At 57.1% G+C, this 27016-nt stretch overlaps 8 protein-coding genes across 8 annotated transcripts; 4 read left to right on the top strand and 4 right to left on the bottom strand.

The window, feature by feature from the left end:
- Positions 1 to 38: 38 nt before the first annotated feature.
- JN550_004834 (uncharacterized protein) lies at positions 39 to 3684 on the bottom strand (the record flags this gene model as incomplete). The annotated part of the gene is made up of 3 exons (XM_049316393.1): positions 39 to 3061; positions 3124 to 3317; positions 3410 to 3684. The coding sequence occupies 3 exons, from the start codon at positions 3682 to 3684 to the stop codon at positions 39 to 41; spliced, it is 3492 nt and encodes a 1163-aa protein (XP_049173032.1).
- Positions 3685 to 7172: 3488 nt separating this feature from the next.
- JN550_004833 (uncharacterized protein) lies at positions 7173 to 9566 on the top strand (the record flags this gene model as incomplete). Its single annotated transcript, XM_049316392.1, has 1 exon — positions 7173 to 9566. One exon carries the CDS (start codon positions 7173 to 7175, stop codon positions 9564 to 9566), a length of 2394 nt encoding a protein of 797 aa, XP_049173031.1.
- Positions 9567 to 10156: 590 nt separating this feature from the next.
- On the bottom strand, positions 10157 to 10984 carry JN550_004832 (uncharacterized protein; the record flags this gene model as incomplete). Its single annotated transcript, XM_049316391.1, has 1 exon — positions 10157 to 10984. The coding sequence occupies one exon, from the start codon at positions 10982 to 10984 to the stop codon at positions 10157 to 10159; it is 828 nt and encodes a 275-aa protein (XP_049173030.1).
- Positions 10985 to 11301: 317 nt separating this feature from the next.
- On the top strand, positions 11302 to 14613 carry JN550_004831 (uncharacterized protein; the record flags this gene model as incomplete). Its single annotated transcript, XM_049316390.1, has 3 exons — positions 11302 to 11505; positions 11866 to 14326; positions 14423 to 14613. The coding sequence occupies 3 exons, from the start codon at positions 11302 to 11304 to the stop codon at positions 14611 to 14613; spliced, it is 2856 nt and encodes a 951-aa protein (XP_049173029.1).
- Positions 14614 to 15171: 558 nt separating this feature from the next.
- On the bottom strand, positions 15172 to 16825 carry JN550_004830 (uncharacterized protein; the record flags this gene model as incomplete). Its single annotated transcript, XM_049316389.1, has 2 exons — positions 15172 to 16712; positions 16771 to 16825. 2 exons carry the CDS (start codon positions 16823 to 16825, stop codon positions 15172 to 15174), a joined length of 1596 nt encoding a protein of 531 aa, XP_049173028.1.
- A 1169-nt stretch (positions 16826 to 17994) lies between these two features.
- On the top strand, positions 17995 to 21712 carry JN550_004829 (uncharacterized protein; the record flags this gene model as incomplete). Its single annotated transcript, XM_049316388.1, has 3 exons — positions 17995 to 18483; positions 18548 to 20704; positions 20759 to 21712. 3 exons carry the CDS (start codon positions 17995 to 17997, stop codon positions 21710 to 21712), a joined length of 3600 nt encoding a protein of 1199 aa, XP_049173027.1.
- Positions 21713 to 22778: 1066 nt separating this feature from the next.
- On the top strand, positions 22779 to 23682 carry JN550_004828 (uncharacterized protein; the record flags this gene model as incomplete). Its single annotated transcript, XM_049316387.1, has 2 exons — positions 22779 to 23226; positions 23309 to 23682. The coding sequence occupies 2 exons, from the start codon at positions 22779 to 22781 to the stop codon at positions 23680 to 23682; spliced, it is 822 nt and encodes a 273-aa protein (XP_049173026.1).
- An 883-nt stretch (positions 23683 to 24565) lies between these two features.
- JN550_004827 (uncharacterized protein) lies at positions 24566 to 26812 on the bottom strand (the record flags this gene model as incomplete). The annotated part of the gene is made up of 1 exon (XM_049316386.1): positions 24566 to 26812. One exon carries the CDS (start codon positions 26810 to 26812, stop codon positions 24566 to 24568), a length of 2247 nt encoding a protein of 748 aa, XP_049173025.1.
- Positions 26813 to 27016: the final 204 nt, after the last annotated feature.

The following is a 27016-nucleotide window of genomic DNA, read 5'->3' as shown; positions in this document are numbered from 1 at the left end:
GTCGTTGGCCTAAGGGGCTTCCAAACCGCCAACCAGGTCTACGCCTTGCCATCTTCGCCAGTGGTGGAGGGGGTTGGGGGGACCGAGTCGTCGTGGTCAACTTCGATGCTCTCCCGCTCCCTGCCGGGCTTCTTCTTCATCGAAAACCGACCCCAGCCGACGCGGCCCTCCTTGTCTCTGCCCGGTCTCCCGGAACCGGCAGGGCCGAGGCTGGGGCTGCTGTTCACGCTGTCGTAGCTTCTCCCGAACGCATGGCCCGCGGCGTTGCTGCCACTGTCCTCAGCGTGTTCGTCAATGTCGAAGCTGGTACGGTCAATGGACAAGTTTTTGTCCGAGTTGGCAACGCTTCCCGGGCCCTTCTTGCCGCCAACGCCGCGGATCGAGGAAAGACTGAACTTAGAAGAGCTTCCCTTGCGCAACAACCTTTTGAGGCCGCTCTCTGGTTCCTTGAGTCCGAGGCCAATGGACGGTTCTGAAGGGGTGTTCGAAAAGGACTGGTCCAGCGAAAGCGATTCTCGCGACTCCGAGATGGAGGGCGTATCCACAGAGAACGCATCTCTCGACTTGCGGGATTCGGATGGTGACTCGTCCATAGACGGGGTATCCGTCGCCTCTGATGCAGATGTCAAGGACTCCCTGGGCCTCTTGTCCTTTGTAGGTACTTTCTCTCTGACCTTCCCTTTCGCCTTCTCTTTCCCGTCCCTAGACTCTCTGTCCTTATTGCGGAAGGAGAACATGAAGCTTGGAGCGGCCGGGTTGAGACGCTGGGTCAGTGTCTTGGACATCGGCTTGGATCCAATGACTCCCACGGTGGATGGGCGTCGAAGATCTATATCCTCCTGGTCGAGAATCTCGTCGTCCGCATCGGCCAAGGTGGTCTTGAGGGCCGAGGGAGACCCATGGATGGATGGCCTCCTAGACACGTTTCTTGAAGACCAAGGATCAGCACCCTCCGGCGACCAGAGCCTGCTGGGCTGCGTGTGCTTGCCCCAGATGGACCCGCTGTCTGTCGACGGTCGTGGCAAGTCTGAGGACGCAATCGACACTGGTCGGGGACTGCTGGGATCTCTCTCGGGAAAACCGTTGTTGACAGAATTCGTGAACAGTCCGAACCGCCGGGACATGGGCCCGCGAGATCCATGATGCCCGCTTTCGAGCGTTTCAGGGCCTGCAGAGTTGCGATTGAACATGTTCCATCCTCCTCCGCCTGAGAGGCTGATTCTGCGCCGACCCGGAAAGCCATCCATTTCATCCGTGTGTCGTGGCAATGATTGGCTCTCGCTAGGTTTAAGGGAGCCCAAGGTAGGGGGTTCGTCGCTCGACTTGGCGCCACGATGAAGCCACGGCAGTAGATTGAACCGATTGTTAACTTGAGCGCGTGCGGCACTAGGCGAAGCTGAGCTCAACTCTCCCCTCAGAGACATGCGTTCGCTGTTTTCCCCAGTGTACTGGGAGAACGGCAGGTGCTGAGTGGAACTATGAGGACTAGAGATACTAAGGGACCGGCCCGAAGACACAGGGGATTGTGGATCATGTTCTGGGGAGACGGTCGAGCCGAAGGTGCCTTGCCTTGCAGGTCGTGATGCCGGGCTGGGGGGTTCGTCGTCATCCACCATGTCCAGCATACCGGCAGGCAGCAATGCCGTCGCTGTCGGGCTGAGAGGCGCACCTCCCGTCAAAGCTCTCATGCTGTCCTCATCAAGCGCCTCTGTGAAGTCTGCAAAATCGGGCGCATCCGGCATCGGTACGACAGAAAAGCCCGGAGGCATAGTAGATGACCGGGACACTCCATATGCACCGGGGGGAGCGTATGAACGGTCGGGCATGGCAAAGGAAGAGACCGGTGAGGGCACTGCAACGTTGGACAGGGAATTGCTGTTGCGACTGCGCCGTTTCAGCTGAGTCTGTGTGGGAATCTCAAAGTCCACCCCGGAAGAGTTGGCCTGGTTGTATGAGAAAGCCAGCCCGGATTGCTGTGCCGTGAGTAGATGATTCTTCAAGAGATTTTCGTAGTCGAGCTGGGCCCGCTCTCGAGTTCTCAAATAAGCAATTCTCCTGCTTAGGTTCATGGCCTTGAGATCGTGCTCCCTCTTGAGCTGACGCTGTTTTTCGTGCCATTCGTCGCTCTCCTCGCCGCCAGGTAGTTTCTTGCGCTGCTCTTCGGCCTCCTTGAGCTCTCGCCCCTTTTCTTTCAGCTCGCGCTCCTCGTGAGTCAGGCTGACCTGAAGAGCCTCGATGTCGACCCGAAGCTCCTTGATGCGATCGTCGCCCTCCTCTTGTATGGTGTGCTCGTCCATTTCGAACCCACCCTGCCTCTTACGCATCTGACCCATGTCCTTGTCCCATTTGGCGATTTCGTCGTGGAGTTTGTTGCGCTCGTTTTGCTTGTCCTTGAGACGCTTCTCAAGCTGTGTCTTTTTCTGCTGAGCGCTCCGCATGGCACGATCCGTTGAACCCATCTCCCTCTTCAGCTTCTCCGTCATGTCATCCTTCTCCTTCAGAATGCGCCGCTTTGACTTCTTTTCCTCCGCAAGTTGACCCATTAGCTCCTTGTTCTCTTTCTCATCCTTGCCGATCTGCGCTTGAATCTCTTCCATCTCTTTACGTATGTTCTCGAATTTTTCTCCCAACTTCTGCAGTGACTCCTCGGGGTCTTTACTGAGCACATCCCTGACCGACTGATCTATGCTTGTTGTAGAAGGCGAATGCTTCCTCGTAAGGGTATTCCGTCGTGCTATATTGGACGAACTTGCCGAGGGTGGAAGAAGCGAGTCCTTCGAGACGGATGCCGTCTCAATGCCGGCGGCAGGGCTCCTCGGAGTTCCGTCATCGTCATGTGCATCTGCTACGTGCATCTGTTGCTCGTTGGGGTCGAAATTGGATGGAAGTCGCCCATTGCCAAGCTGAGGTCGACCATCCCTGGAAAAGGTGTGAAGGCGGATAACGCGACTACCTGCCTGGAAATTGTTGTGGCCCACAGCAATGATAACCACATTGTAGAAGTGATCAGGCTTGAGCCCGGTCACTGTGATGGCAGTCTCGGTCGGCGCCGATTCTCCCACTGCACGCGGACGAGTTAATACGTTGCTGCCGTGCAACTCCTGCCTTCCCACGAGAACTCACCGAAGATCCCGTTGACCTGGATCAAGAACTTGGAGACGGGCCGGTTGGCACGTGGTCGCGTCCAGTGCAGCGTGGCGGCATCGGGGCGAATGCCGGCGAGCGAGACGTCTGGGGCATCGGGCACGTCAACACCGAGGATGCTGATGAGTTCGGGAACGGGTTTTCGCAGCGTCTGCCATGTTCGTTGCGCCAGCCTGTGAAATCAAGATCGCGTTAGGATGACAACTAGGCACGTTGGACGTTGCGGGCGTGGGAATGCGCGCCGGGAAGAGTGCCGCGGACTGACCATAGGAGAGCAGCGCCTGTGACAAGCATGTTGGTGTGGTAGGCGACCAGGTAGTCGAGGCGGAGGAAGGTCGCGAGGTCGAGGCAGGAGTCCAGGAGCCAGGCGGGCGACTGCTGGGCCAGCTCCGGTGCGACAGCCCAGAAAAACAGCAGGCAGCCGATGGTGACGATCAAGTTGAGGTGCACCGTCTTAGGCTCGGTGAACCACCAGGCGAGGACAGCACAGACGACCAGGACAGTGGGAACAGACGCCGTCCATGGAGGTGCCCATGACATATCGCCGTGAATCGAGAACTGACCAAGAACCAGATGCAGAATCCCCCGGGCCAAGAATGCGATGCGGAGGAGGTGGGGAGGGGGTATGCAATGATTGAGAAGGGGAGAATGGGAGAGTTGCAGGCAGGATGGAAAATGTTTCCTCCTCTGACGGAAGCCTTGGCCAGAATAGTGGATATGGGCAAGATGGAACACGGCGGCCAGGGCGGCGGCGGTGCGGCGCCGTCCCAACTAGTTTAGTAGCGGCGGCACTGACAGCCAAAGTTCTGCTGTCCAAGGAGGGAGGCTCCCGTCTCTCTGTGCGTTTCTCCTGGCGCTCTCGGGCTCTCTCTCCCTCAATACTAACTGCCACTACGTATATGCATGCAGACTCGCCGTCGGCATCACCTGGGCAAGGGCCACACGACACTTGATGCCGACCGGCTAGGGGTCCACGAGTTTGGGGTCCGTGTTCTTGGTCAGATCGATCCTCAGTCTGGCAAAGAAGAGAGTCGGCGCAGATGGGGGCGAAAAACCAGGGCGCCCTGATGAGCTGGCATGGGAGAGGGCCGCGCTGCAGAGATGCAATGCTACCGCTCCCGCAGAGATTTTCATCTCTTCGCTTGTCTTGTGATATAGTTCTATGCACACACGCACAAGCGTGCAGAAGTCACTGCTACACCGTCTGGGCCCAGGGCCGATCTCCACGACAAGAGGCCCGAGGGTCGCACTGTCGGGATACTCTTACACGATGATTATCGCTGGGCTAACAGACTTTGGTAGTGCTCAAGCTACCAACGTTCGATGACGGGTGCAAGGGCAGGGGAGATTAATAAGGTCGCATCTGCACTACTGCAGTGCTGAAGAGGCTTGTCTGCAGTACTATGGTCCATAATATGCTACATAACATCCGCTGGCTCTCCCCTTCTCGGTGCGGCTCCTTTTTGCTACAAGTGACTACTCCAACTGACTTGCAGACGTTCTCGACTTGGTATATACATAGGTATCGTCACATACCTACAACTTACCAAAGAACGGAGCTAACAAGCACCGAGAGAAGCATGCAGTCTTCGGCATCAGTGTGTTATGAAAGCCAGCCAGGTATTTGCATTCGGGTTGCCCGGATATAGGCATGCAAGGCAGTGGTGATTCTGGGGAAGGGTTGGCAACAAAGGTTGTGTGTGCATGATCACTGTTAACATGGCGTGGTAATACTGTAAGTTCGCTACCTGGCTTGCCTGGCTAGGTACTAGTTAGCACATATCACAACGTGCATGACGGATCGGCAGAAACATCCATCAGAATATGGGTACGAGCCCTTGCCAGGTATATCTGGCGTTGCGAGTTGCTGGCTGCTCCGGGTGCTGAGACGTGTATTAGACCAGAGTCGCGCAGAGCAAGCCCTTTGGCCCGGTCTAGAAGTCGTAAAGAGACGGCATAGCAGTCTGATCAGACATCAGAGCTGCATGCTGTACATATGCATATGGCTCGGTACCCACCCCCCTCGTTATCGTGAACAGTCGGGTACGGTGCTTTTGATTTGTCTAAAACCGCCGCCAATCAAACTGTTTGAAAGACCCTCTTTTCGTAAGCAAGCAATGGATGTATCACATGCACTTTCGACAGCTTGCCCTCCTCCTCAAGCTCCTCATCACCTTCATGCTAAATTTACTAGTCTCCGAGTACTAATAACAGTTGGACGCCTCTTGGTCCAAGGACTCGGGAAACGTTTTTCTGGTTTGATGGACCAACGGGGATGACAATCGAAGCTTGAGGCTCTAGGGCTACTGCCACTTGGTTGTTTGGTTGTTGTTGGGCTGCTAGCTATCTATGTAACTTTGAATGCGTGCATGTGCATGAAGGATAAGTTAGACGAAGGTGGGAGCATCCACTGGTTGGCAGGCCGAAAGGAGATTGAGACGTGTGTTGCTTGCACTCTCCCCAGGAAGACCCATCCAATTGCGTCCAAGCCCCAAGTTGCCCACGCAGCAGAATGTCAGCCATCACCTGCACCTATAGGTACCCGTGGACCCTGGTACGGCCACTCTGGGCGTACCATCCCACAGCATGGTAAGGTCGGCACTGCTAAAATAGGCATTTTGGAACGCCTCACTTTGCTAGCCCAAGCTGTTGTCTTCACAATAACTACCTAGGTACCTAGATACCTACATAGGCCCACAAGGAGCTGCTGGAAGGGGCCGCACCAAGGCTCCATAGCAGCCGAAATGACAGCTGGATGGCTTCAGAAAATTTCCATCCAAGATCGATCCCGGAGATCCACGCCTTGGTCACGACCTCGGGACATCTGACATCTGATTGTGGGCCTCCTAGATATAGAACGTCCCGCGATTGCAGCGTAAACCCCGTGAAGAAGCCGAAAAGCCCGATCCATTGGCTTGGGCCAACTCGACTTCTGAGGGGTTTGGTTTTGTGCCGACGGTACGCTCGTCGAGTCGACTCGCGGGATTGTGAGATACGGGCAACACTGCAGACGGGAAACTCCTGGTTCGTCCCCCCGCGACCGCAGCTTCAACGATTTGGCACGAGGCCGGTGGGTGTCGGCTTGATGCGGAATCGCGAATGTACGTAGCGAGGGTCAGCTGTGCCCTGGGGGGTGGTCCCCTGGAGGAAACGCCGACTGCAGAGCGCAAGGGTCGATCCGAGTTAGCGCAGGATGGGGTATGCAACACCGGCTGCTGGTGGCTCGACTGGGCTCGGCGTGCTGCGCTAGCTGGGGGATTTGGTCCGGCCTACGAGGGGGAGCGCAACATTTGAGGAAACCGTTTTTGTTCCCCAACTCTTTGACCTTGACCTTGGGCACATAGACATCGTCATAAAACAGGCGCCCTGCCGTCGCCTCCGCAGCTTGCAGTCTGCAACACCCCCAAGCTCCTTGACATTCCGTGCACGCTCGTTAGCCCATCGCTGCCACTTCTTCTGACACTCCCCAAGTTCATCGGTGCCCGGCTGTTCGGCTTGACGAGCCCAGATCCCCAGATCCCAGATCCCAGATCCCAGTGCCGTACTGGACACCACTGCCTAGATACGTCACCCCCAGCACATCCCAGCAAAAAACCTCCCGACCACACGATTCAGCCAGTCAGCCAGTCAGCATTGGTCCTCTTCGTCAGAGCGCTCCCGCCAGAATTGATCCTTCACCTCGCCATCCGCTCGCTCGCGCTCTCTTTCTCTCTCTCTCGCTCGCTCGCTCGTTGCCTTCTGTGAATCATACAAAGTCTTCCGTACCTCCTCCAACCAAATCTTGACCTTGCCCAAGTTTGCGACGGCCACCTTGAGACCCGCTTGCTGTGAAAGCCGTCCCGCGTACGACGACCAAGTTCCTCAGCATAAACCCCGTGGATCTTGCGACCGATCTTGATCCCGTCTGCCTGGTCTGGCTCGCGCATCAACAGCGTCTGCGATCGCCGGGGCCGAGCCCGCTCTTTCATGCGTGGGAAGGAGCGCATACACGTAGCGACCTCAGATATAGCCCACCCGCTTCGTTCACCATGCAGTACGTCAGAAACATCAGCGATTCCGTCTCGACAGCATGGAATTCTATCAACCCGTCGACCCTCAGTGGCGCCATCGACGTGATAGTCGTGGAGCATGGAGACGGCACGCTGGCCTGTTCGCCCTTCCACGTCCGCTTCGGCAAGTTCTCATTGCTGCGCCCGTACGAGAAGAAGGTCATCTTCACCGTCAACGGTGTCAAGCAGGATTATGCCATGAAACTTGGGGAGGGTGGTGAGGCCTTCTTCGTCTTCGAGACCACCGACAACATCCCCCAGAGCCTACAGACCTCCCCACTTGTGTCGCCGGCATCGAGCCCTCCGCTGCCACCGGACCGATCGTCGACAGGCGTCTTGCAGGAGCCAGACATCCTCCAGCTGGATGAGGGAGTCAGCAAGCCGCGGTCGGCCACAGTTAGCCGACCGGGTCCCGTACCGATGCTAGGCCCCAGCCTCATGTCACCCCATGCCACCTCACCAGAACTGAGCCACGGACGTCCAAGCTTCCACGATTTCCCTGGTTCGCGCCGAGTCCCATCGCACAGCGAGGACATACTGCCGTCCAGTGCCCGTACCTACACCGATCGCGATGAGTCCCCAAACAGATCTCACCGTGAGGGCAGCCCGGAGGAATCAGCGAGGTCGGTCAGCCCGCCGCCGTTGGCTCCACGGGACGCTCTTCAGCGGGCTATGAAGGTGTCCAATGAACTGTCGGCTGCCAACATACCGAGCCACATCACCGATACTGGTGATTTGATGCTGGACATGACGGGTTACAAGAGCAGCGAAGAGGATGCGATCAAGGCTGAAATCATTGCCCGCGAGATCCTAGCCAAGGAACTACAAGGCGACTACGACATTGGCGCTCTGTTCGGCATGGATGAGCACGGAAATCTTTGGATCTACAGCAGCGAAGACGCCAAGGAGGCGGCGATGAAGAAGACGGTAGCATCCCTCCGGCCCTCTCCGTCTTTGAACATCGATGCTGCCTCGGACCCGGGTTATGCCAGCGATGATTCTGCCTCCTCTGCTCCGGAGCCTTCTCATCGTAGGAGCGACTCCGACGCCGGCCAGATGAGCATTGGCACACCTCCTACAACACCAGGATCCTCTACCCATGCAGGGGACCCCAACCGAAACTATGCCAAAACCCTGCGACTGACTAGTGATCAGTTGAAGGAGCTGAACCTCAGACCTGGCGAGAACACGATGGCCTTCACCGTCAACCGGGCAACATGCCAAGCTAACATGTACCTCTGGAAGCACGATACCCCAGTCGTGATCTCGGATATTGATGGAACCATCACCAAGTCTGACGCCTTGGGCCATGTGCTGAACATGATCGGCCGAGATTGGACACACGCTGGAGTCGCAAAGTTGTATACTGATATTGTAGCCAATGGTTACAACATCATGTATCTCACAAGCAGATCAGTTGGCCAGGCTGACACCACAAGAGCCTATCTGAATGGTATCCTTCAAGACGGTTACCGCATCCCTCGGGGGCCGACTATTCTCTCCCCTGACCGGACAATGGCGGCCTTGCGCCGCGAAATCTACCTCCGGAAACCGCATGTCTTCAAGATGGCCACCTTACGGGATATTCGCAACCTCTATGGCCCGGACAGCCACTGCTTCTACGCTGGCTTCGGCAATCGGCTCACAGATCAGATCTCATACCGCACGGTTGATGTGCCGCGGAACCGCATCTTCACCATCAACTCCAACGCTGAGGTGTCGCTCGACCTTCTCTCGCTTAACAAGCTCAAGTTGAGTTATGTAAACATGACAGAAGTCGTTGACCACTACTTCCCTCCGGTCTCGACCCTTGTCAAGGGTGGTGGTGAACAGTACACAGACTTTACCTACTGGCGGGATACCCCCCTGGACATGGATCAATTCAGTGCCAGCGAGGATGAGGAAGATGAAGACGACGTGTACGAGGAAGAAGGCGAAGAGGAAGAGGACGTGGGCATTATGGGCGACAGCTATCTTTCCCGTGGCGACGATGACGATATTGCCGAAAGCATTCTCAGCGGAAGCGGGATCTACGAAGATGGGCAGCAAATGTTGGACTCAATGATTATAGAAGAAGATGCAGATGACGAGGAAGAAGGAGAGGATCAGGATGAAGAAGAGTTGGTAGAGGACGACGAGGAGGAGGAGGAGGACGACGACGACGACGATGACGAGGATGAGGAAGTCAACGAGGCGGACGAAGAACTGACGCAGTCCACTAGCAAAAGCGCACCGCACGGTACGGAGCCCAAGGCGAAGCCTAGCACCCCGAATCTCACCGAGCAAGATATCAACGCCGAGATAATCACGGGGCTGCAGAACCTAGGCGTCGAGAAGGGGGCCAAACCACCCAAACCCAAGAACACGGCGTAAGAGTGCATTTGATGCTATTCAACATACCCCGAGCAGCGTGCCATGTTTCATCACATCGCCTGCCAGCACCATAGAGAGCGGGAGTCCCAGTTTTCTTGGCATGGTGGGTTTCCTGTAAGATTCGTGGGACCTCGACTTGCTGCATAACATTTTTCTGCATAGCGAGGCGTTTTGAGAAGGCGGGACCAGGCCTTTTGAAATCAAATAGAAGTGTACAACATAATTGATGCATCTTTCATCCCCTGCTTCCCACGATTTCATGCGCAAGTTGAATGTTTTGCGTGGAGGTGATTCGTGGCTCAACCCACGGAACAGGTGTCCTGTGAGAGTATCTTTCTTTGGTCGTGGGAGATGGAAGTGTGGTAGGTGGGCCATTATGGCAACGACTTGCATCGAACAGTGACTTTTTCCCCCTTCACTTCCCTGGTGCCCCAATGGACAGTTACTTAAGTATGTAAGTACAGAAAACGCGAAGACCTCGTTCATTTCCGAGCCGGCTCCCACAACGCCACAACGCCAAACCATATGTACAGTTTTGTTTGCACCTATAAATGCCAAAAAGAGAGAAAAGTTCCGGGTATCAAATCCCTTTATTCCATGCCCTCCATGTCCTCGTCGCCTTCTCCCTCCAGGTCGTCGCCCAGCAGGTCGTCCAGGCCGCCTTCGCCCGCGTCCTTGGACTCCTCCTTCTTGACCGTCTCGACGCCCTCCATAGCGTCCTCCATGCGCTCCTCCTCGTCCTCGTCATCATCGTCGTCGTCGTCGTCGTCGCTGCCGGCGGCCCACGCGTCGCGCAGTCCCCAGCCCATGCCGCTGAGGACAAAGCGCTCGTTAGGCAGTCGCACCCCCCACTCGTGCGCCATGACGCGGGGCAGGGCGATCTTGTTGCGCTCCTTGGCCAGCTCGAGCAGCCAGTCCTTGCTCGCGCCGCCGCCGGGGGCGCCGCCCGCGCCCGAGCCCCCGCGGAACTGGTACGCCTGCCGGCTGGCGATGGCGATGTTGATGGCGTTGGCGCTGACCTGGGCGTCGGCGACGGCGGGGGCCGAGGGCGCCACGCCCGAGGCTCCGGACGGCTTGGAGCCGGCTTGTGATGTGTAGGGGTCCGCGGCGAGGTGCAGGGCGTCGGAGAGGATGGACGAGGTGTGGCGGTAGGCAAAGTCGAGCAGCAGCAGCGGGACGCGGCTGTCGAAGGACGTGACCCCCTGGCTGGTGAGCAGGAGCTCGATGGTCCTCGAGTCCCGCGGGCGCGGCGCCTGGCTTGAGGGCGACAGGGGGCCGTTGGCGGGCGCGGCGACTGTGGCTTGCGATGAGGCGAGCGCCGTCGACGATTGTGTCTGTTGCGTCTGGGACTGGGAGGGGCCGGCGGAGGAGGACGACGGCACGCCGTTGGGCTGGGACTGCGAGGCTGAGGTTGCCATCGTCGCAGTGCGCTTCGCGCGAGGGAGCTGGAAGCAAGGGCCGACGGTCTGTGCAGCAGACGCTACTTTTCCCCCCAACTATGGGAGATGCGCGCTGTCACAAGGCGAAGTTGACGGGGGGCACAGCTCAGGACCAGTGCCGCACGGGTTCTCGCGATGGGATGGATGATGGACGATGCGGAGCCGTAGAGAAAGGATTCAATCGGGCTGCAATGGGAGCGTCGATGTAAGATCCCAAAAGCGCCACTTGGTGCGTATCTCGTCCAGTGCGAGGATTCGGAGGGGGAGGTGAGTAGCGATTGACGGATTGGGTCGAGATGAGCGCGCGTGGTGGTGACGGGATGGATGATGATGAGGATGTTGAGCTCCGCGAGCTTCCAGAGGCCAGGGTCGGCTTCGGGTTCGGCGCGTGGACGGCGGTGGTTCCACTGGAACTTTGGCTGGAACTTTGGCGGGCGCAAGGGCGGAACGCGGCGGGCAATAATCCGCGGGCACAGGCAGATTCAGATTCAACAGGTTCGGTACGTACCTAACTTACGGTCGGTACTGGAAATCTTCTGGCTGGCTGGTTATCAATTCAGTGCTAATTCGGCACTCGAGGCTTAGCGCGCATAAAAGCGGGATCCGCTGCCATAATGCTGGTAATGTTCATTGCTGGCTGGTACCCGGCGGCGGAATGGGCGGCGGATGGGCGGCATATGGAGGGGCAGTTTGGCAGTCTGGGAGTCAGTCAGATTTTTGGGTTCAATTGCTCGTTGCCCCACCATTTGCGAAAACTGCCCGATCTAGGAACCAGTTTCGTCACGCCCCCCAGCGATCCGTCGCCTCAAGAACGTCGCTGTAAGCCAGTCGAGCTCCTGCCAGACTTCTTCTCTTGATAGCCCCAAGAATCGACTGTGAAGATGGAGACGACGTTACCGCTTCCCTTTCTGGTGGGCGTGTCCGTCCCCCCCGGTCTTGCCTCCAGCGAGGGGCTGACCCGGGACGAGGTCTCATGCTTGGGATGCGTCTTCTTTGAGGTGACTCAGCAAAACCTCGAGAAACTCCTGAGCTTCCTGCACCAGCACAACTCGGAGTTCCAGAGCTTCCTCGACGTGACCGAACTGGCCTCCAAGGACGACATTGTCTCGCTTCTCGACCACGGCGCAAGGAAAGTCTTCGTGCAGCCCGAGAGGCTGGCCGAGTTTGCAGACTTCAAGGGCCGTGTTGCCCCAGCAGTGACCGACGCCACGCACCTCAGTGCCGCCACCGAGCATGGCCTGCTGTTGAAGAACTTTGACCAGACGAGGTGCGACGTCGCCCAGTTCTTGGAGAAGACCAAGGCTGAGAAGCTCCCGCCGCTCTACATCACGCCCTCGGCCGAGAGGGTCGTCTATGAGCACTTCATCGACATCTGCGGCCAGATCTCCGCCATTCCCATTCTTCCCTCGACTGCTCTGACTACTGACAAGAAAGATGAGAAGAAGATCTTTGTCTCAAAGCTGCTTTCGGGATCGTGGACTTCAGACCGTGCCGACAAGCTGATGCCCACTGTGGTTTGTGACGAGAGGGGGGTCGCCCTCGGCTTGGTCTACAGCAGCGAGGAGAGCGTGGCCGAATCGCTCAGAACTCAGACCGGTGTCTACCAAAGCCGGAAGCGTGGCCTCTGGTACAAGGGCGCCACGTCGGGTGATACACAGGAGCTGGTCAGGATCTCCCTGGACTGCGACAACGACGCGCTGAAGTTCATCATCAGGCAGACGGGCAAGTTCTGCCACTTGGATCAGTTCGGGTGCTTTGGCGATCTGAAGGGTCTCTCGAAGCTGGAGAAGACCCTGGTCTCGAGGAAGCAGTCAGCCCCCGAGGGCTCTTACACTGCACGCCTCTTTTCAGATGAAAAGCTACTCCGTGCCAAGATCATGGAGGAGGCCGAGGAGCTCTGCGATGCGAAGACGCCCGAGGACGTCGCCTTTGAGGCTGCAGACCTTATTTACTTTGCTCTCACCAAGGCGGTGAGCGCTGGTGTTAACCTGGCCGATATCGAAAGAAATCTGGACGCAAAGAGCCTCAAGGTCAAGAGGCGAACAGGCAACGCCAAGGGCAAGTGGGCCGAGAAGGAGGGCATCACGAATGGCGCGGTTGAGAAGGCGAAAGAAACAGCAAAGGAGTCCACTACGCCGCTGACTTCTGCGCCGGCAACCAGGGCACAGACAGCCCCCGAACTCTCGGACAGGATAACCATGAAGCGCATCGACGTCAGCCAGGTCGGCGCTCAGCAGGTGTCGGAGGCTCTGAAGCGTCCCTCGCAGAAGTCGGCCGAGGCCATCCTTGGCATAGTCACCCCTATTATCAGCGATGTTCGCCAGAACGGCGATAAGGCGCTTCTGTCTTATACTCACAAGTTCGAAAAGGCCACATCATTGACCTCACCTGTCCTTAAGGCTCCATTCCCCGAGTCACTGATGCAATTGCCCGAAGAGACCATCAAAGCCATTGACATCTCGTTCGAGAACATCAGGAAATTCCACGCCGCTCAGAAAGAAGATAAGCCCCTGAAGGTGGAGACTATGCCTGGCGTGGTATGCAGCCGGTTCGTACGGCCAATCGAGCGAGTTGGTCTGTATGTTCCTGGTGGAACAGCAGTCCTGCCCAGCACCGCCCTCATGCTTGGAGTTCCAGCAATGGTTGCCGGCTGCCAGAAGATCGTGCTCGCCTCGCCTCCCCGATCGGACGGTAGCATTACCCCTGAAATTGTGTATGCAGCTCACAAGGTCGGTGCTGAAAGCATCGTCCTGGCTGGCGGTGCGCAAGCAGTGGCCGCCATGGCTTACGGCACGGAAAGCGTGACCAAGGTCGACAAGATCCTTGGCCCTGGCAACCAGTTTGTCACCGCGGCCAAGATGTACGTCAGCAACGATACCAACGCTGGTGTAAGCATCGACATGCCCGCTGGCCCCTCTGAGGTCCTGGTCATCGCGGACAAGGACGCCAACCCTGCCTTTGTCGCCTCGGATCTGCTCTCCCAGGCCGAGCACGGCGTCGACAGTCAGGTTATTCTGATTGCCGTCGACCTCGATGCCAAGCAGCTCCAGGCGATCGAAGACGAGCTGCACGACCAAGCCATGGCCCTCCCTCGCGTCGACATTGTTCGTGGGGCCATTTCCCACTCTGTCACAATCCAGGCCAGGGACATTGACGAGGCTATGCGGATTAGCAACGATTATGCTCCGGAGCACTTGATCCTGCAACTCAAGGATGCAGAGGCGGTCGTCGACAAGGTCATGAACGCCGGCAGTGTCTTCATCGGCCAGTGGACTCCTGAGAGCGTGGGCGACTACTCGGCGGGTGTCAACCACTCCTTGCGTAAGTAACATTCTTGACTTTCCCATCACCTCACATACCGCGTAGCCGGAAAATTGGATCGAAAATTTAATTGCCCCGTACTAACTAATATCACAGCAACATACGGCTACGCCAAGCAGTACTCAGGCGTCAACCTCGGATCCTTCGTAAAGCACATCACGAGCTCGAACCTGACACCCGAAGGCCTGAAGAACGTCGGCCCGGCTGTCGAGCAGCTTGCCAAGGTCGAGGAGCTGATTGCCCACCAACGCGCCGTTAGCATACGGCTTGCTAGCTTACAGAAGTAAGGGAATCTTTCCACCTTGTCACGGTCCACAGGGAGGTTTGCTCGGTGTCGCGTGGGACTTTTACTCGCTTGGCGGAAAGGGTGTCGATATATTGGTTGGGTAGCTGGTAAAAACTGGGCTGGTGTATGGGCTACTTGGATAAGTTTACATGCAAATAAGTAAAGAAAATAGAAACCATGTCGAGAAGAGGTTGATGTGTCGGTTCCTTTTGGGCACAGAGTAAATGAACCGTAAGGGGGGTTTGTTACAGGACGATCCCACGACTTCACTCACGGTGTAGATTCCAACATCGACTGCCCGCTCAAACATTCACAATGACACCGTTAAACCAAGAATAATGCATACGAATAAATAGTCTAGCAAGTCCCAGCCCATACTTGTACCCCGAACCAAACTCCTGATCTGGATCCAGATGCATCCACTCGATGCACATGCTATTATCAAGTACGCCAAAGGACACGGGTTTCCCACGCCCACATTCGAAAATCAACCAAAAGAAGAAAAAAAAAAGTCTGGCTTCGTCCTCGCGTGTATAAGTATGTACGCGGGTGTGCGGTCTCAGAAGACGGTCACGGCGCTCACGAAGCCGTTCTTCAGCACCTCGAAGACCAGGCCGGGGAAGCCGTACAGCGTGGTGGTCGACTCGTCGCCGCCGTCGAACTTCTTGGCGGCCATGCCGCCGCTGCTGTCCTCCCAGCCGCCCAGCAGCTCGCAGCTGGAGCCGGGGCTGTCGCCCCAGCCGCGGTTCAGCACCATGCCGCGCTGGCGCTTGTTGGCGTCGAAGTCGGCCGGGAAGGTGCTCTTCCACGCCTCGCGCAGGCGCTCCTCGAGGTCGTTGAACTGCGTTTCCGAGCTGGCGACGGGCTGCTGGTCCGGCGGCGACGGGGACGAGAGGTAGCCGATCTCCCAGCGGCAGCGGCGGTGCCGGTTGAAGGGGTACGAGCCGGGTACGTTGGCGTGGAGGACGACCTTGCTGGCCACAAGGCGATCCGGGTTGTCTGCTCTGATGTTCTTATCCCCTGGTATAGCGTATCCGTTCGTTGCGGCCTGCTGTGATGGGGGTGGCGGCGAAGGGGCCACCGGGGGCGAGATGAGTATGTCAAAGCCCAGGTAGAAGTAGTTGTAGAAACACTCCCGAGACACGTTCCCCACGAATTCGTCCTCTATAGCTTCGTCGTCGGAGTTCTCGGACTCGGTGTGAGCGGACGACTGGTCCGTGTCCGTGAGGTCGTCGGGCCGCTTGTAGTCTGGCCCGTTGGACCTCGACCTGCTGTTGCTCGCTGTTCTCGTCTTGTGGATATACATCCTCTGGTCGTTCTTCCGGTATATGGCATCGGGGGGCCCTAGCTCTGCGACAAGCTCCTGGGGCGTGGTCTCGCCGAGCGTGATCCATACGCTTGCACTCGTCCACTTCTTGAACAGCTGCAGTCTGCCGCCGCCATGTATCTTGACCAGGGATATCTCATCCGGCACAACATCTTTGCTCTTGTTGAAGAGAAACGTGGACTTGACGCTAGGTAGGATATCCGTCCAGAGCGTCTCCCTGGCCTCGGCCCATGATTTGCCGTTAAAGACAGCCATCGAAGTAGCCGTCTGGCTCGCAGAGGACGAGAGCAGGGACACCACGTCCTTATCGGGCGAATATGCGGACTCGGGCAGGGGGAAGCTGAAGGCGACACCGGGATATGAAAGCACGTATGTCCCCACGGCGTTCTTGCTGTCGTCAGACGGCGGTATGTACTCGCCGGCATACGTAGGGCCCATCAGGCGGTGGTAGATTGTCCGGAAGCCAGGGCCCGCGGTCGACTCGCCGCCCAGCTTGGGGGAAGCGACGCCCTGGCCCGGGCCGGCGGGCGGTTTCACGATGTCCTTCTCCGGATGGCCGTAGGTGATGCGGTTCTTGGTGAAGTCGACGACCTCGATGAGGCGGAGGCGCTGCTCGGAGCCATCGAAGCGCAGCCTGATGCCGTTGGCCGGCAGGGTGAGGACGACGGGTTCCGTGACAGGCTGGGTCGGCGAGTAGACCAGGTCGAGCTTCGGGAAGCGCTGGGGCTCGGCCTTGAGACGGGTGAGGATGTCGTGGAGCGATGCGCCAAGAACTGCGGATGTTGTAAGTCAAGTGTGGCGAGACGGCCGGGGAGACGGCGCAGGACTCACCCAGGAAGCCCAAAGCGACGCCAGGGTGGAGCGTGGCCGTGAATACGGACGACATGACGACGGGAGGGGAGAGCGTGTAGCCCGAGCTGGGATATTAACTTGGGACGAGGTCGCTGGCTACCTATACCATGGGAGCGGCCAAGCACAGGGGGAGCTAGGCGTCGTCGGGCCCATGAAGGGGTATCATACGGCGGCAGCACTTGGATGGGGCGGCGGGAGGAGGGGCACAGAAGCGGCGGTACAGAAGTCAAGTCGTTGCTCTCAAGTGAGCGGGGTTGTGATTATTTCAGAAGCTACCTCCTGGGAAGATACGGTAGACGACCGGCCGGCCGGGTTATGTCCATGTCTCACTGCACTGCTCCGAAGCTCAGGGTGTCCAGACCAGGTGATCCGGCGATACGCGCGGGGCTGATTCGATGCTCCCGTCAGTCCAAGTCAGCTGGAGTCATTCGGGCGGCGCTCGGGGCTGGCCAGGGACGTCATTTGACGCGGGCTGCCACTCCCACTAGAGCCACAGGGAGCCATTGGTCGCCTGTGATAAGCCAAGGTACAGTACGTACAGTAGCCCCCCATCCATACTATAGTAGTACAGGACCCCTCCTGGTCTCCCACGCTGCAAGGGGCGGCGTCGGACCCCGCCAAACCACATGGATGCCGCTATGGAAACCGCCCAGGCCCCCAGGAGCCCCTGTCAACCGAGCCCCGGAGCGCTGTGGCACGCCGTGTGGCTAGTAGTGGCCGCGATTGTTGCCAGGGCAACCTGCTGCGGCCCATCTCAGCGTTGTTGATACGGGAGAGCCGCCCGCTCGTCGTCTCCACACGTCCACACACGTCCACACACGGTCGCGGCTCCCCAAAGTCCAACGCTCGACCCGATCCCGAGCCCTGTCGCGACTTCTCAGCCGCTGCCACCACCGTACTGTGCACCCGTGACGACTCGATAGGGCCATTTCGAAGCCGAAGCACCCACCACCTGGGCACCATCTATCTATACATCGCCACACGCCGCACCTTGCACTTCAATACATTCATAGCTCCCAGCATCATTGGAGCCGTTGCACCTATCCCCTACCGCCAGCTCGTTGTTTATGTGTGTTTGGGCAAGGTCCATCTCGCGGATGTACTGTGTCGCGAAAGGTCATCCTGGCTGCCCGTCGCCCCGACAGTAATACCTGCTTCACGCCGTCGACACGCACAGCTGCCGTCTCATAGACAACTCCCACAATGCAGAAAGGCTCCACGCGGAGCGCGAGGCCGTCCATGGCCTCGTCGTCGACAAGCGCCAGGACCGGCATACCCGCCCGCCCCGGTGTCAGGCAGGCCACCACGCGCATGTCGTCGCTGAGGTATCCCAACCACCACGCCGCCATTGCGGCCAGGATCGACCGCACCGCTGCTCCCTCTCCTGCCGACTCGCTCGCTTCCACAGCCACGGCCGGGACTAAGCGCAAGGACCGTGACTTCGACATGGGTCCGCCCGGCGTAGAGACCAACATCAACGTCGTTGTGCGGTGCAGAGGCCGCAATGAGCGGGAGGTCAAGGAGAACAGCGCCGTCGTCGTCGAGACCGAGGGCGCCAAGGGGAAGCTCGTCGAGCTCTCCATGGGTCCCAACGCCCTGAGCAACAAGACGTACAACTTTGATCGCGTCTTCTCGCCTGCTGCCGACCAGCGAATGGTCTACGATGAGGTTGTGAAGCCAGTTCTCGAGGAGGTTCGTTGATATTCCTTCCCACGATATACAGGGCTATGTTTGTGACTGACCGTTGCTTGTGTAGATGTTGGGCGGTTACAACTGCACCATCTTTGCCTATGGCCAGACGGGAACTGGTAAAACCTACACCATGTCGGGAGACATGACTGATACTTTAGGCTTGCTTTCGGATAATGCTGGAATCATCCCCCGTGTTCTCCACGCCCTCTTCAAGAAGCTCGAAGCCGACGAGACCGATAGCCTCGTCAAGTGCTCCTTCATCGAGCTCTACAACGAGGAGCTCCGCGATCTCATATCCCCGGAGGAGAACGCAAAGCTCAAGATCTTTGACGACACGTCGCGGAAAGGACACGCCACCACCGTCGTTCAGGGCATGGAGGAGACCCACATCATGAATGCTGCGCAGGGCATCAAGCTTTTGCAAGGTGGCAGTCTGAAACGACAGGTTGCTGCCACAAAATGCAACGACCTCAGCAGCCGAAGTCATACCGTCTTCACCATCACAGTCTGCGTCAAGCAATCGGCAGAGGACGGCGAGGACTATGTCAGCGCCGGCAAACTCAACCTGGTCGATCTTGCCGGTAGCGAGAACATCCAGAGGTCCGGCGCAGAAAACAAGAGGGCCGCCGAGGCTGGCTTGATCAACAAGAGTTTGCTGACCCTCGGTCGTGTCATCAACGCCTTGGTCGACCGTAGCTCTCACATCCCATACCGTGAGTCCAAGCTCACCCGCCTCCTCCAAGATTCGCTTGGTGGGCGCACCAAGACGTGCATCATTGCCACCATATCACCAGCGAGGAGCAACTTGGAGGAGACGATATCCACGCTCGATTACGCTTTCCGAGCAAAGAATATCAAAAACAAGCCGCAGATCAACGCCGCCATCAACAAGAAGACGCTGCTCAAGGAGTTCACCTATGAGATTGAGAGACTAAAGAGCGAGTTGATCGCAACGAGGACGAGGAATGGCGTCTATCTTTCCAACGAGAGTTACGAGGAGATGACTGTAGAAAGCGAGTCAAGGAGGATACAGACCGAGGAGCAGGCCGCCAAAATCGAGATGCTCGAGTCAAATTTAAGGAACAAGGTCCAGGAGCTCTTCTCGCTGACGTCGAGTTTCATGGGCTTGAAACAAGACCATGAGTCGACGCGGCTACAGTTGGATGACACGAAAGGCGTGCTCGACCAGACAGAATTAGTATTGGAAGCCACGCGGAAGACTCTCGCAGAAGAGACTCACATTCGAAAAGCCCACGAGAAGACTGAGGAAAGGATGCATGCTATCGGCGACGAGCTCATCTCCAAGTTGCAACAGACCGTTGGTCATGTCGGCGGCCTTCATGCCAAAAACAAGAGAAAGTCCGACCTCCAGTCCTTGAACCGAGGCACGTGGACCATGGCCCAGGACCAAGTCTCGGATGTAACGTCTTTGGTGGAGAGCCGCGTCGAGGAGTTCCGTAATGAGCAACAGCAACACATCTCCAGCATATCTCAGAAAATGCAGTCGTTTGTGCAAGGTGAGCTGCAAAAACTCTCGTCGACGCAGGCGTTCCTGGACTCCAATCTGGACCAATTCACTCAGTCAAGGGATGATATGATATTACAGACGGAAAAGTCCAAGCAGGACATGGATGAGGTCCTCGAGGAGATCAAGGAGGTTCGCGACAACATCAAGGAGAGAGTTGGCGAAAGTCTCCAGGCTATCGCAGCAGCTGCCGAGAAGATCGCACAGGATGTGCTCAGTGAGCTCGGCGTCTTTCATAATCAACTCCATACGTCTTATGCCTCCCTGGGCAAAGATTTCAGGTCGATTTTCGAGGAGCTTCTGAGCCATCTCACCAGCCAGAAGCAGGAGTCAGATAGTCTTAGGCATCAGCTCAAGAGCGCCAGCGAGACCATTTTGCAGTCCAATTCCGACATCTCTGCACGTATCCAACAAGTCATCGAAGCAGAGCGAAGGCAAGCTGCCGAGGAGCGAAAGAACCTTCTTCTGCAGATCTCAAGCCTTATCAACTCTCAAGCCGAGTTGCAAGACTCTCGACTGGCTGACAAGGCCGCCTCCCTGCAGCAGAGCGTGCAGGAGACGAATGCAACCTTTGAGGGAAGCGTGGCACAGTACTCCCAGGGTATGGATGTATGGGTTGAGAAAGAGGACCAGCTACTTGGTGATGTTTCCAAGTCGCGAGAGACGCTCAAAACAAAGTTGCAAGACGACTGGAATGTAAGTGCCTTCCCTCCGAGATCATCCAAGCCGGTTACTGACTCTTTCCCGAAGACGGCAAACCAGCACAGCACATCCATCCAGGCGACCACGAAATCGGTGCATGCTGAGACTGTGCGTGTAGTTGACGAGCAGATGAAGGATCTTGATGACCAAATGACATCACTCGATGATTTCGTGACTCGTGCAAGGTCGCAAAATGCCGAACATCACGACCAGCACTCAGAAGCGCTCGATAACCTGTCCGGGACCGTTGAGGATTCATATGGAAGCATCAACGCCCACTTCAAAGAAACCTTCTCACGTGTCGAGGGCCTCGGTGCCGAGATGGACACTCTCACCACCCGGACTACTGATGCTTTTGGTCCTCTGCCCGAGAACATTTGCCGGCCGTTGGCCGGTCTTCGAGAAGAGATATCCGCCACCACACTTCGTGAATATCAGCCCACGGGCAACACTCCACAGAAGATGGAGTACGAATACCCTACAGACCTACCGCATACCAAGGCTCACTCGGCGCTCATTGCTGAGCTGCATGGGACAGCGTCGCCAAGCAAAATCTCAAGCACTGGTGGTGTCTTTGCCGATGCTGATGCCTCACTCAGTGAGAACCGCTCGCCGTCGCGACCCACTTCATCAGACTCCCACTCCCTTTTGTCAGAGCGCAATCCGCTTACCATGAGCCTGCGAGAGGTTCACCCAAATGTCAACTCCAGTACTTCACTTATATTCGATCCCCTCGCCGGTTCGGCAAACACGATACATGGGTTCAGCGCGAGCGTCGGCCCGGGAACTTTCAGTGCTAGGGCCATGGAGGAAGACAATACTATGCCGCTGTTTAAGAAGAGCCGGACCACGCGGTCTAAGAACGGGACGAAAGCCGGCGCGGCGGCTGAGGGTCGCGAGAATATCCCACCCCCTATGAAGGTCCTTGGTGGCGGTATCGGCAAGGGCGGCGAGATCTTTGCTCAAAGCTCCTCTCGGAGAAAAAGTCCTAGGCTCAACTGAAATTCAACCAGGCCGATGAACCAGGGTCGCTGATCGGGGGTGGCTACGGCCAGGATTGCATTGATTAAGAGACTGTACATATAAAACAGAGCGTGGCTCGGGCTGGAGTTTTGGGTTGGCTGGTACAAATGGTCTTTGGCGTGTCGGAGTGCTGTGTGTAGGACGTCCTCCGTTGACAAGAGTTCGGACTGGCGTTTTTCTATTTCTTAGGCATAGGCAGTATGCTTGATACCCTGGATGTTGCGTCGTCGTTGGGGAAACTGATAATTGGAATATGATATACTTCCCGTCTCCTTATCATTTGATCCCTCTTGTCTTGCAATCGGCGAAATCGCGGAGGGCTGTACGCAGTATCTTCCCTCAACACAAGCTCTGCTAGAAAAGGAAGCAGGACTTGTTGGGGCATGGCTTCCCATGAGAACCATATGCTCGATTATAATCACTTTGGCCATGGATCGCCTCCCGGCGGAAAGACCAAGACAAACAAGTTCCTCACTATCTAGCCAGCCTTGTTCGTCCGTCGTACATGTATTTGGCGTGGTCTGAATATATCATACCAACGTCAGAATTCATTCACCTGTACAAGGCAGTGGTTCGTACCTAAGTCGCTACCTGCTCACGCACTTCGGCATTCCAAATTATCTGCGACGGGTGATGCCCATCGAGCTGGCAGTCTGTCATTGCTGCGGAAGGAGCAGACGTCAAATCGCCGTGTTTCCAGGAATCTGGAAGCTACGGCCACCTGTGCCGTGTAAGTGGTTACCCCGGTCCGTTATGACTGCATGTCTGCCTTGGCAACCTGCACTGGACTGGACACTTCGTCGTCGTCCATTGTCCAGCTGCTTGAACATCACAAAATGCCCACGGCACAGCCATGAATTCACCAGTGCCTCTTGGCTCCCCAACTTCGTGTTCCTCAATCTCCAGTCCGTCACCGAACCCGCGGTTCGATCCCCTCCCAACAACGCTACATCTGCAGGGCATCTGCAATGAGCTTGGGCACCTCGAACTGTCTCCAGTCTCAAATTCTAGCCGCCTTTCGTCCTCACGATTCTCTCGTGACAACATGGGAGACAGGAACTCGTTTGCCAGGATGAGAGAAGAGCACGTCAGCAACGTCAGAGCCGTCAGCGCCACCAGGCTCAAGATGAAAAAATATCAAGCTCTCCTCCAGCTGATCGAGGGCGTAGAACCCGAGCTGCGAGCACGCTTCGAGACCACCTGCCAGGCTCTGGAGGAGGAGGAAGCCGCCGCCCTCGAAGGAGAGATCGAGGCGGTCGGCCTCCACGGCGCAGATGGGGAGTGCTTACCGGGACTAAGAATCCAGGCCCTGGGAGAGAGTGAGGTCGGTCAGGCACTGCTCAAGTCCTTCACGCCCATGATAGACCGACACGCGCGGCAACAGGAACCATCTCCCTCGCTTGGTAACACGCCAACACGCAAGATGCCGAGCAGCGCGCCTTCCCTACCCGGTATCGTAGCTCGCGGCTCCCCTCCTAGGCCCAATATCATAAGTACGAGCAAGCCCATCCCGCATTGCTCTTATCTTCTCCTCGCCTTATTATATACGTCCACATGCGACTAACTGCTCCTCAGGCACGTATGTCTCCATACCTACAGACGTCTCCCGTCGGAATACGCGGCCCCCGCGCCCGCGACGCAAAATAGGATTGCAGAGCTTCGAGCGGGCGTCGGACCCCGAGTCGTCTGGAGATCCTGACGAGGAGATTCCGCACCGGCCTGTCAAGCGAACATGCACGTATACCGATCCCGCACTGGTGAGGAGCCTGTCTCCGGTACGTCCAGCCTCCGAGCCCGGTCTGTGGCCGCCATCCAGCAGCACCATGGCCGCCGAGGCCCCTTCCGAAGCGCCCAGCGGCTCGATTCGTTCCGGTCTGAGACGCGCGGCAAAGCCGGCGGGGAGCTACAACGAAGCGGCTACCTTTCGAGGTTTGGGACTGTTGCGGTGATCTCGGAACCAGGAAACGTGATCATAGAACACGAGAGCTGTTTTGTTGGCCGACTCATCGACGGGATGGTCAAAAGGACTATTCGAGCGTAATTGGCCCACTCGACCAGGTGGAGGAAAATAGGTATGTCGCTTGGAGCCGTTTTTGGACGACTAAGAGATGAAAGATCACAGCTCAGCTTTATACGGGTGAATTTGACCCAGGAGGGATTTTATATTGATGCCCAGTATTCGCATTTCTTGACACGACGTCGGAAGAATGGACTAGTTTTTGCGCCTTAAATGATGAACTGAGATTTGCTAAGCCAACAAGGCTCCGCCCAACTCCATGCTCTGGAATGTCAAAGAACCACAGTACACCTGCTGTACCCTCCTTATATCGGATAGCACGTATATACATTACACATTTCGCTGAATAGGTTCCCCGCCGCCGTTCCTCCTTCCGCATATTCCGCTTCCCGCCCGTTCGGCTGGCCCAACCTTGACGTGTCCCAATGTCTGCGGCCGTTCTGGTCACTCTTTCGGCCCTTCTATTCCGTCCCCTCCTCTCCCCTGTGCGTCTTTCTTGAAGCAATATGGTATCAAAGCGATTCTGTCGCGTGTGGGGTATCAAATTATTTACGCTAAAGCGTGATTATACCAACGGTTGTGTCAGTCTTCTCGGGCCGAGCCGCCTAAATGACTTCTTCGATGCATGGTCAAGTAGGACATTTGGACCCGAGGTATTGCAGGCGTGGCTAACAGCCTCGCCTGCAGCGTCTTGCGTGTTTCAACAACGGTCAGACCGTGCTATATCCTCGGAGTAGAACTCCGCTGCATTCTGTGTTTGGTGATCTGGGTGACGACGAAAAGTACCTTGGTAGCTCTCGCAAGGCCGGGGACGATCAGTAGCGTCTGAAATCTTCCCTGCGCTTGCCGTCGATGAATTTGGGGCTGCGCCCTTCGTAGTATGGATTCGCCGTTTGTTGTTGTAGCTTCCTGGCCTCGAATGCAGCACGCTCATCCTCGTCGAGCGCAAACGCCTTCTTCAGCCACCCGAACGCGCTCCTCTTTTTCTTGAGCGTCTTGTTCTCCGAGCGCATCGTCGTGACGTTGCTCAGCATACTCATGCCCATCGCTGAAGGGGCGTTGCGCTGATGGCCTGCATACTGCGTTGCCGAGGTATGGGGCCGGGGGATGGCCGCAGGCGCCGCTGTCCATGGCCGCTGGAGTGGCGAGTGAGGACTCGCTTGCACAGGCCGGAAATACTGCTGATCACTCCGCGGGGATGGGATCGTATGCGGGAACACGGGTGGTGACAAATCGGCTAGGTGATCAGCCACGGAGTGAAAGGGAGGCCGAACATCCACATCAGAGCCATATGCCGAATCCGGGACCTGCGCCTGTTCCGCGATTTGCACCCGAGGAGACTGGTGAACGGGGCGCTTGCTACTCCTCGGGGGCACCTGAATGAAATCGGGAGGATGGCTGCCTTTGAGTGATAATCTTTGGCGCAGAGATGTCCTTCTGGGAACCTCCGCTTGCTGCTGAGTGGGCGGCGGCGACAGTGGCTTCGGCTCGGGCGGGTCTCGAACCATTGGAGAGGGGAGCGGCGCTGGTGGTTGAGGCGTATAAGTACGCGGTTGCAGGATGTACAGTCCCTCCTCCTCAATGGGGCTAGGTCTTGAAGCCTCCGTTGGGTCATCTGTGACATCTGACCCCGTATCAATCTCAAGGACCGGCGCCCTCTTGGGAACAGAAGATCGCCGTTGCATGGGTTTGTACTGAAAATCTGGGAGCGTATCCCTCGCTGTGGGTGACGAAGGCGGCGAGTTTTGGGATGGGCTTCGAGTCCCAAGTGCACCCGATTCAGGCCGTGAGGAGAAGGACCCAGAATGGGCCCGGCTTGACGAAGACCTTTGAGAGGATTTCGTTGAGGCCTGAGGGCTGGTGACTGGAGCGCTGCGCATGGAAGCGCGCGAATGTTGAGGGCTGAGGACCGAAGTGCGCGAGGCCTGAGGACTGAGAACAGAAGTGCGCGAGGTTTGAGGGCTTATGACAGAAGTGCGTGAAGCGTCTGCGGTCAGGCCGGAGAAGGGCGCAACACTGAACTGCAGGGGCATCAATGCACTGGCTCTTATGCTGAGCTCGTAGGCGCTGCTCATGGGACTTACCCTCGTTCGCCTGCTCACTTCACCGGCTCTGCGGTCCATATCAGCCACCATCTGGCCGAGTTTGATGAGAAGGTTGTCGAGGGCTACAGCTCTTTCTCGGAGGTCGCTGAAGGCCTTATACCAGCCTTCTGCGTTCCTCTTCATGGCATCGAAGATGTCGACAACGTCTGGGCGCGTGGTCCTCCAAGGTCTGTGCTGCTGGTCGCCTAGGTACACAGCAAACTCCTTGGTCGACTTGAGACCTTCCTCGATATCCGTAACGTTCGCTTTCAGCGCTAGGGCCGTCCGATTGACGATATGTTCAATCTTCTCATTCCCCGTAACGATCTGCAGTCGGAAGGCACGGTCCTCCAGCATCTTCTCAAAAGTGGCCACGTTCTGCATGGGAAGTTTCAAGAAGTCGATACGCTCCTGAATGTCCTCCAGGGCGAGCTTGACGTCCTCCATGGTGACCTCGAGGAACTCGTCGACCTCATCAATGTGGCCCTGCAAGATATTGACGACCTGGATGTTGCTGTTGGCAATGCCATTGAGAAGCAGATACACGCCAAAGGCGATCTGAGCCATAAGCTTCCATATTTCGTGGTGAGACTGGCCGGGACGATACCGCCATATGTCAGCGTGGAGCTTCGCATCCTTGTCGGCATCTATCAGACGCGCGCGACGCTCTTTGGCATCGCCGAACCTTAACTTTGGCTTCTGCACCGTTGGAATGGCCGTTGCTTCAATCAGGGACTCAGCAAAGGCGGATTGCATAGCGGGGATTGGGTGGAGCGGGACGTTAGCAGCGGCATCCTTGGTCTTTTTGCGTGCGGCTTCTTCCTCGTGCTGTTCCATCGAGTCGGCCCTGGACGGCTCGCGGGCGTGAAGCGTGTCCCTTGGGGTAGTAGGCGCATCTTCGTCCTCGGAATCGGACAGGAGCAGGATCGACAGCTCATCTTGGTGCAGTGACAAGGGGAAACCAGCGGTGGAGGCCATGGCGCACAATAGCTGCCACCGAAGCAGACTCCTGATCCAGACAAGTCTCCGGGTGTGATTATGGCTCCGGAAAGCAACGATTGAAGGCAGAAGCAATTAACCACCCAGCCACCGAGACTGGGCGGCGGTAAAGTTCATCAATCTCTCCTGGGACGGGGACACCAACCGCCAAAGCTTTCCTGCCCGTGGCGGTATTCGTTGTCT

This window comes from Neoarthrinium moseri (genome assembly GCF_022829205.1).
Source record: "Neoarthrinium moseri strain CBS 164.80 chromosome Unknown scaffold14_Wmoseri_CBS_16480, whole genome shotgun sequence".
NCBI classification, from domain to species: domain Eukaryota; kingdom Fungi; phylum Ascomycota; class Sordariomycetes; order Amphisphaeriales; family Apiosporaceae; genus Neoarthrinium; species Neoarthrinium moseri.
The sequence above is the reverse complement of the archived record's forward strand: the minus strand, read 5'-3'. Positions and strand labels throughout refer to the sequence as shown.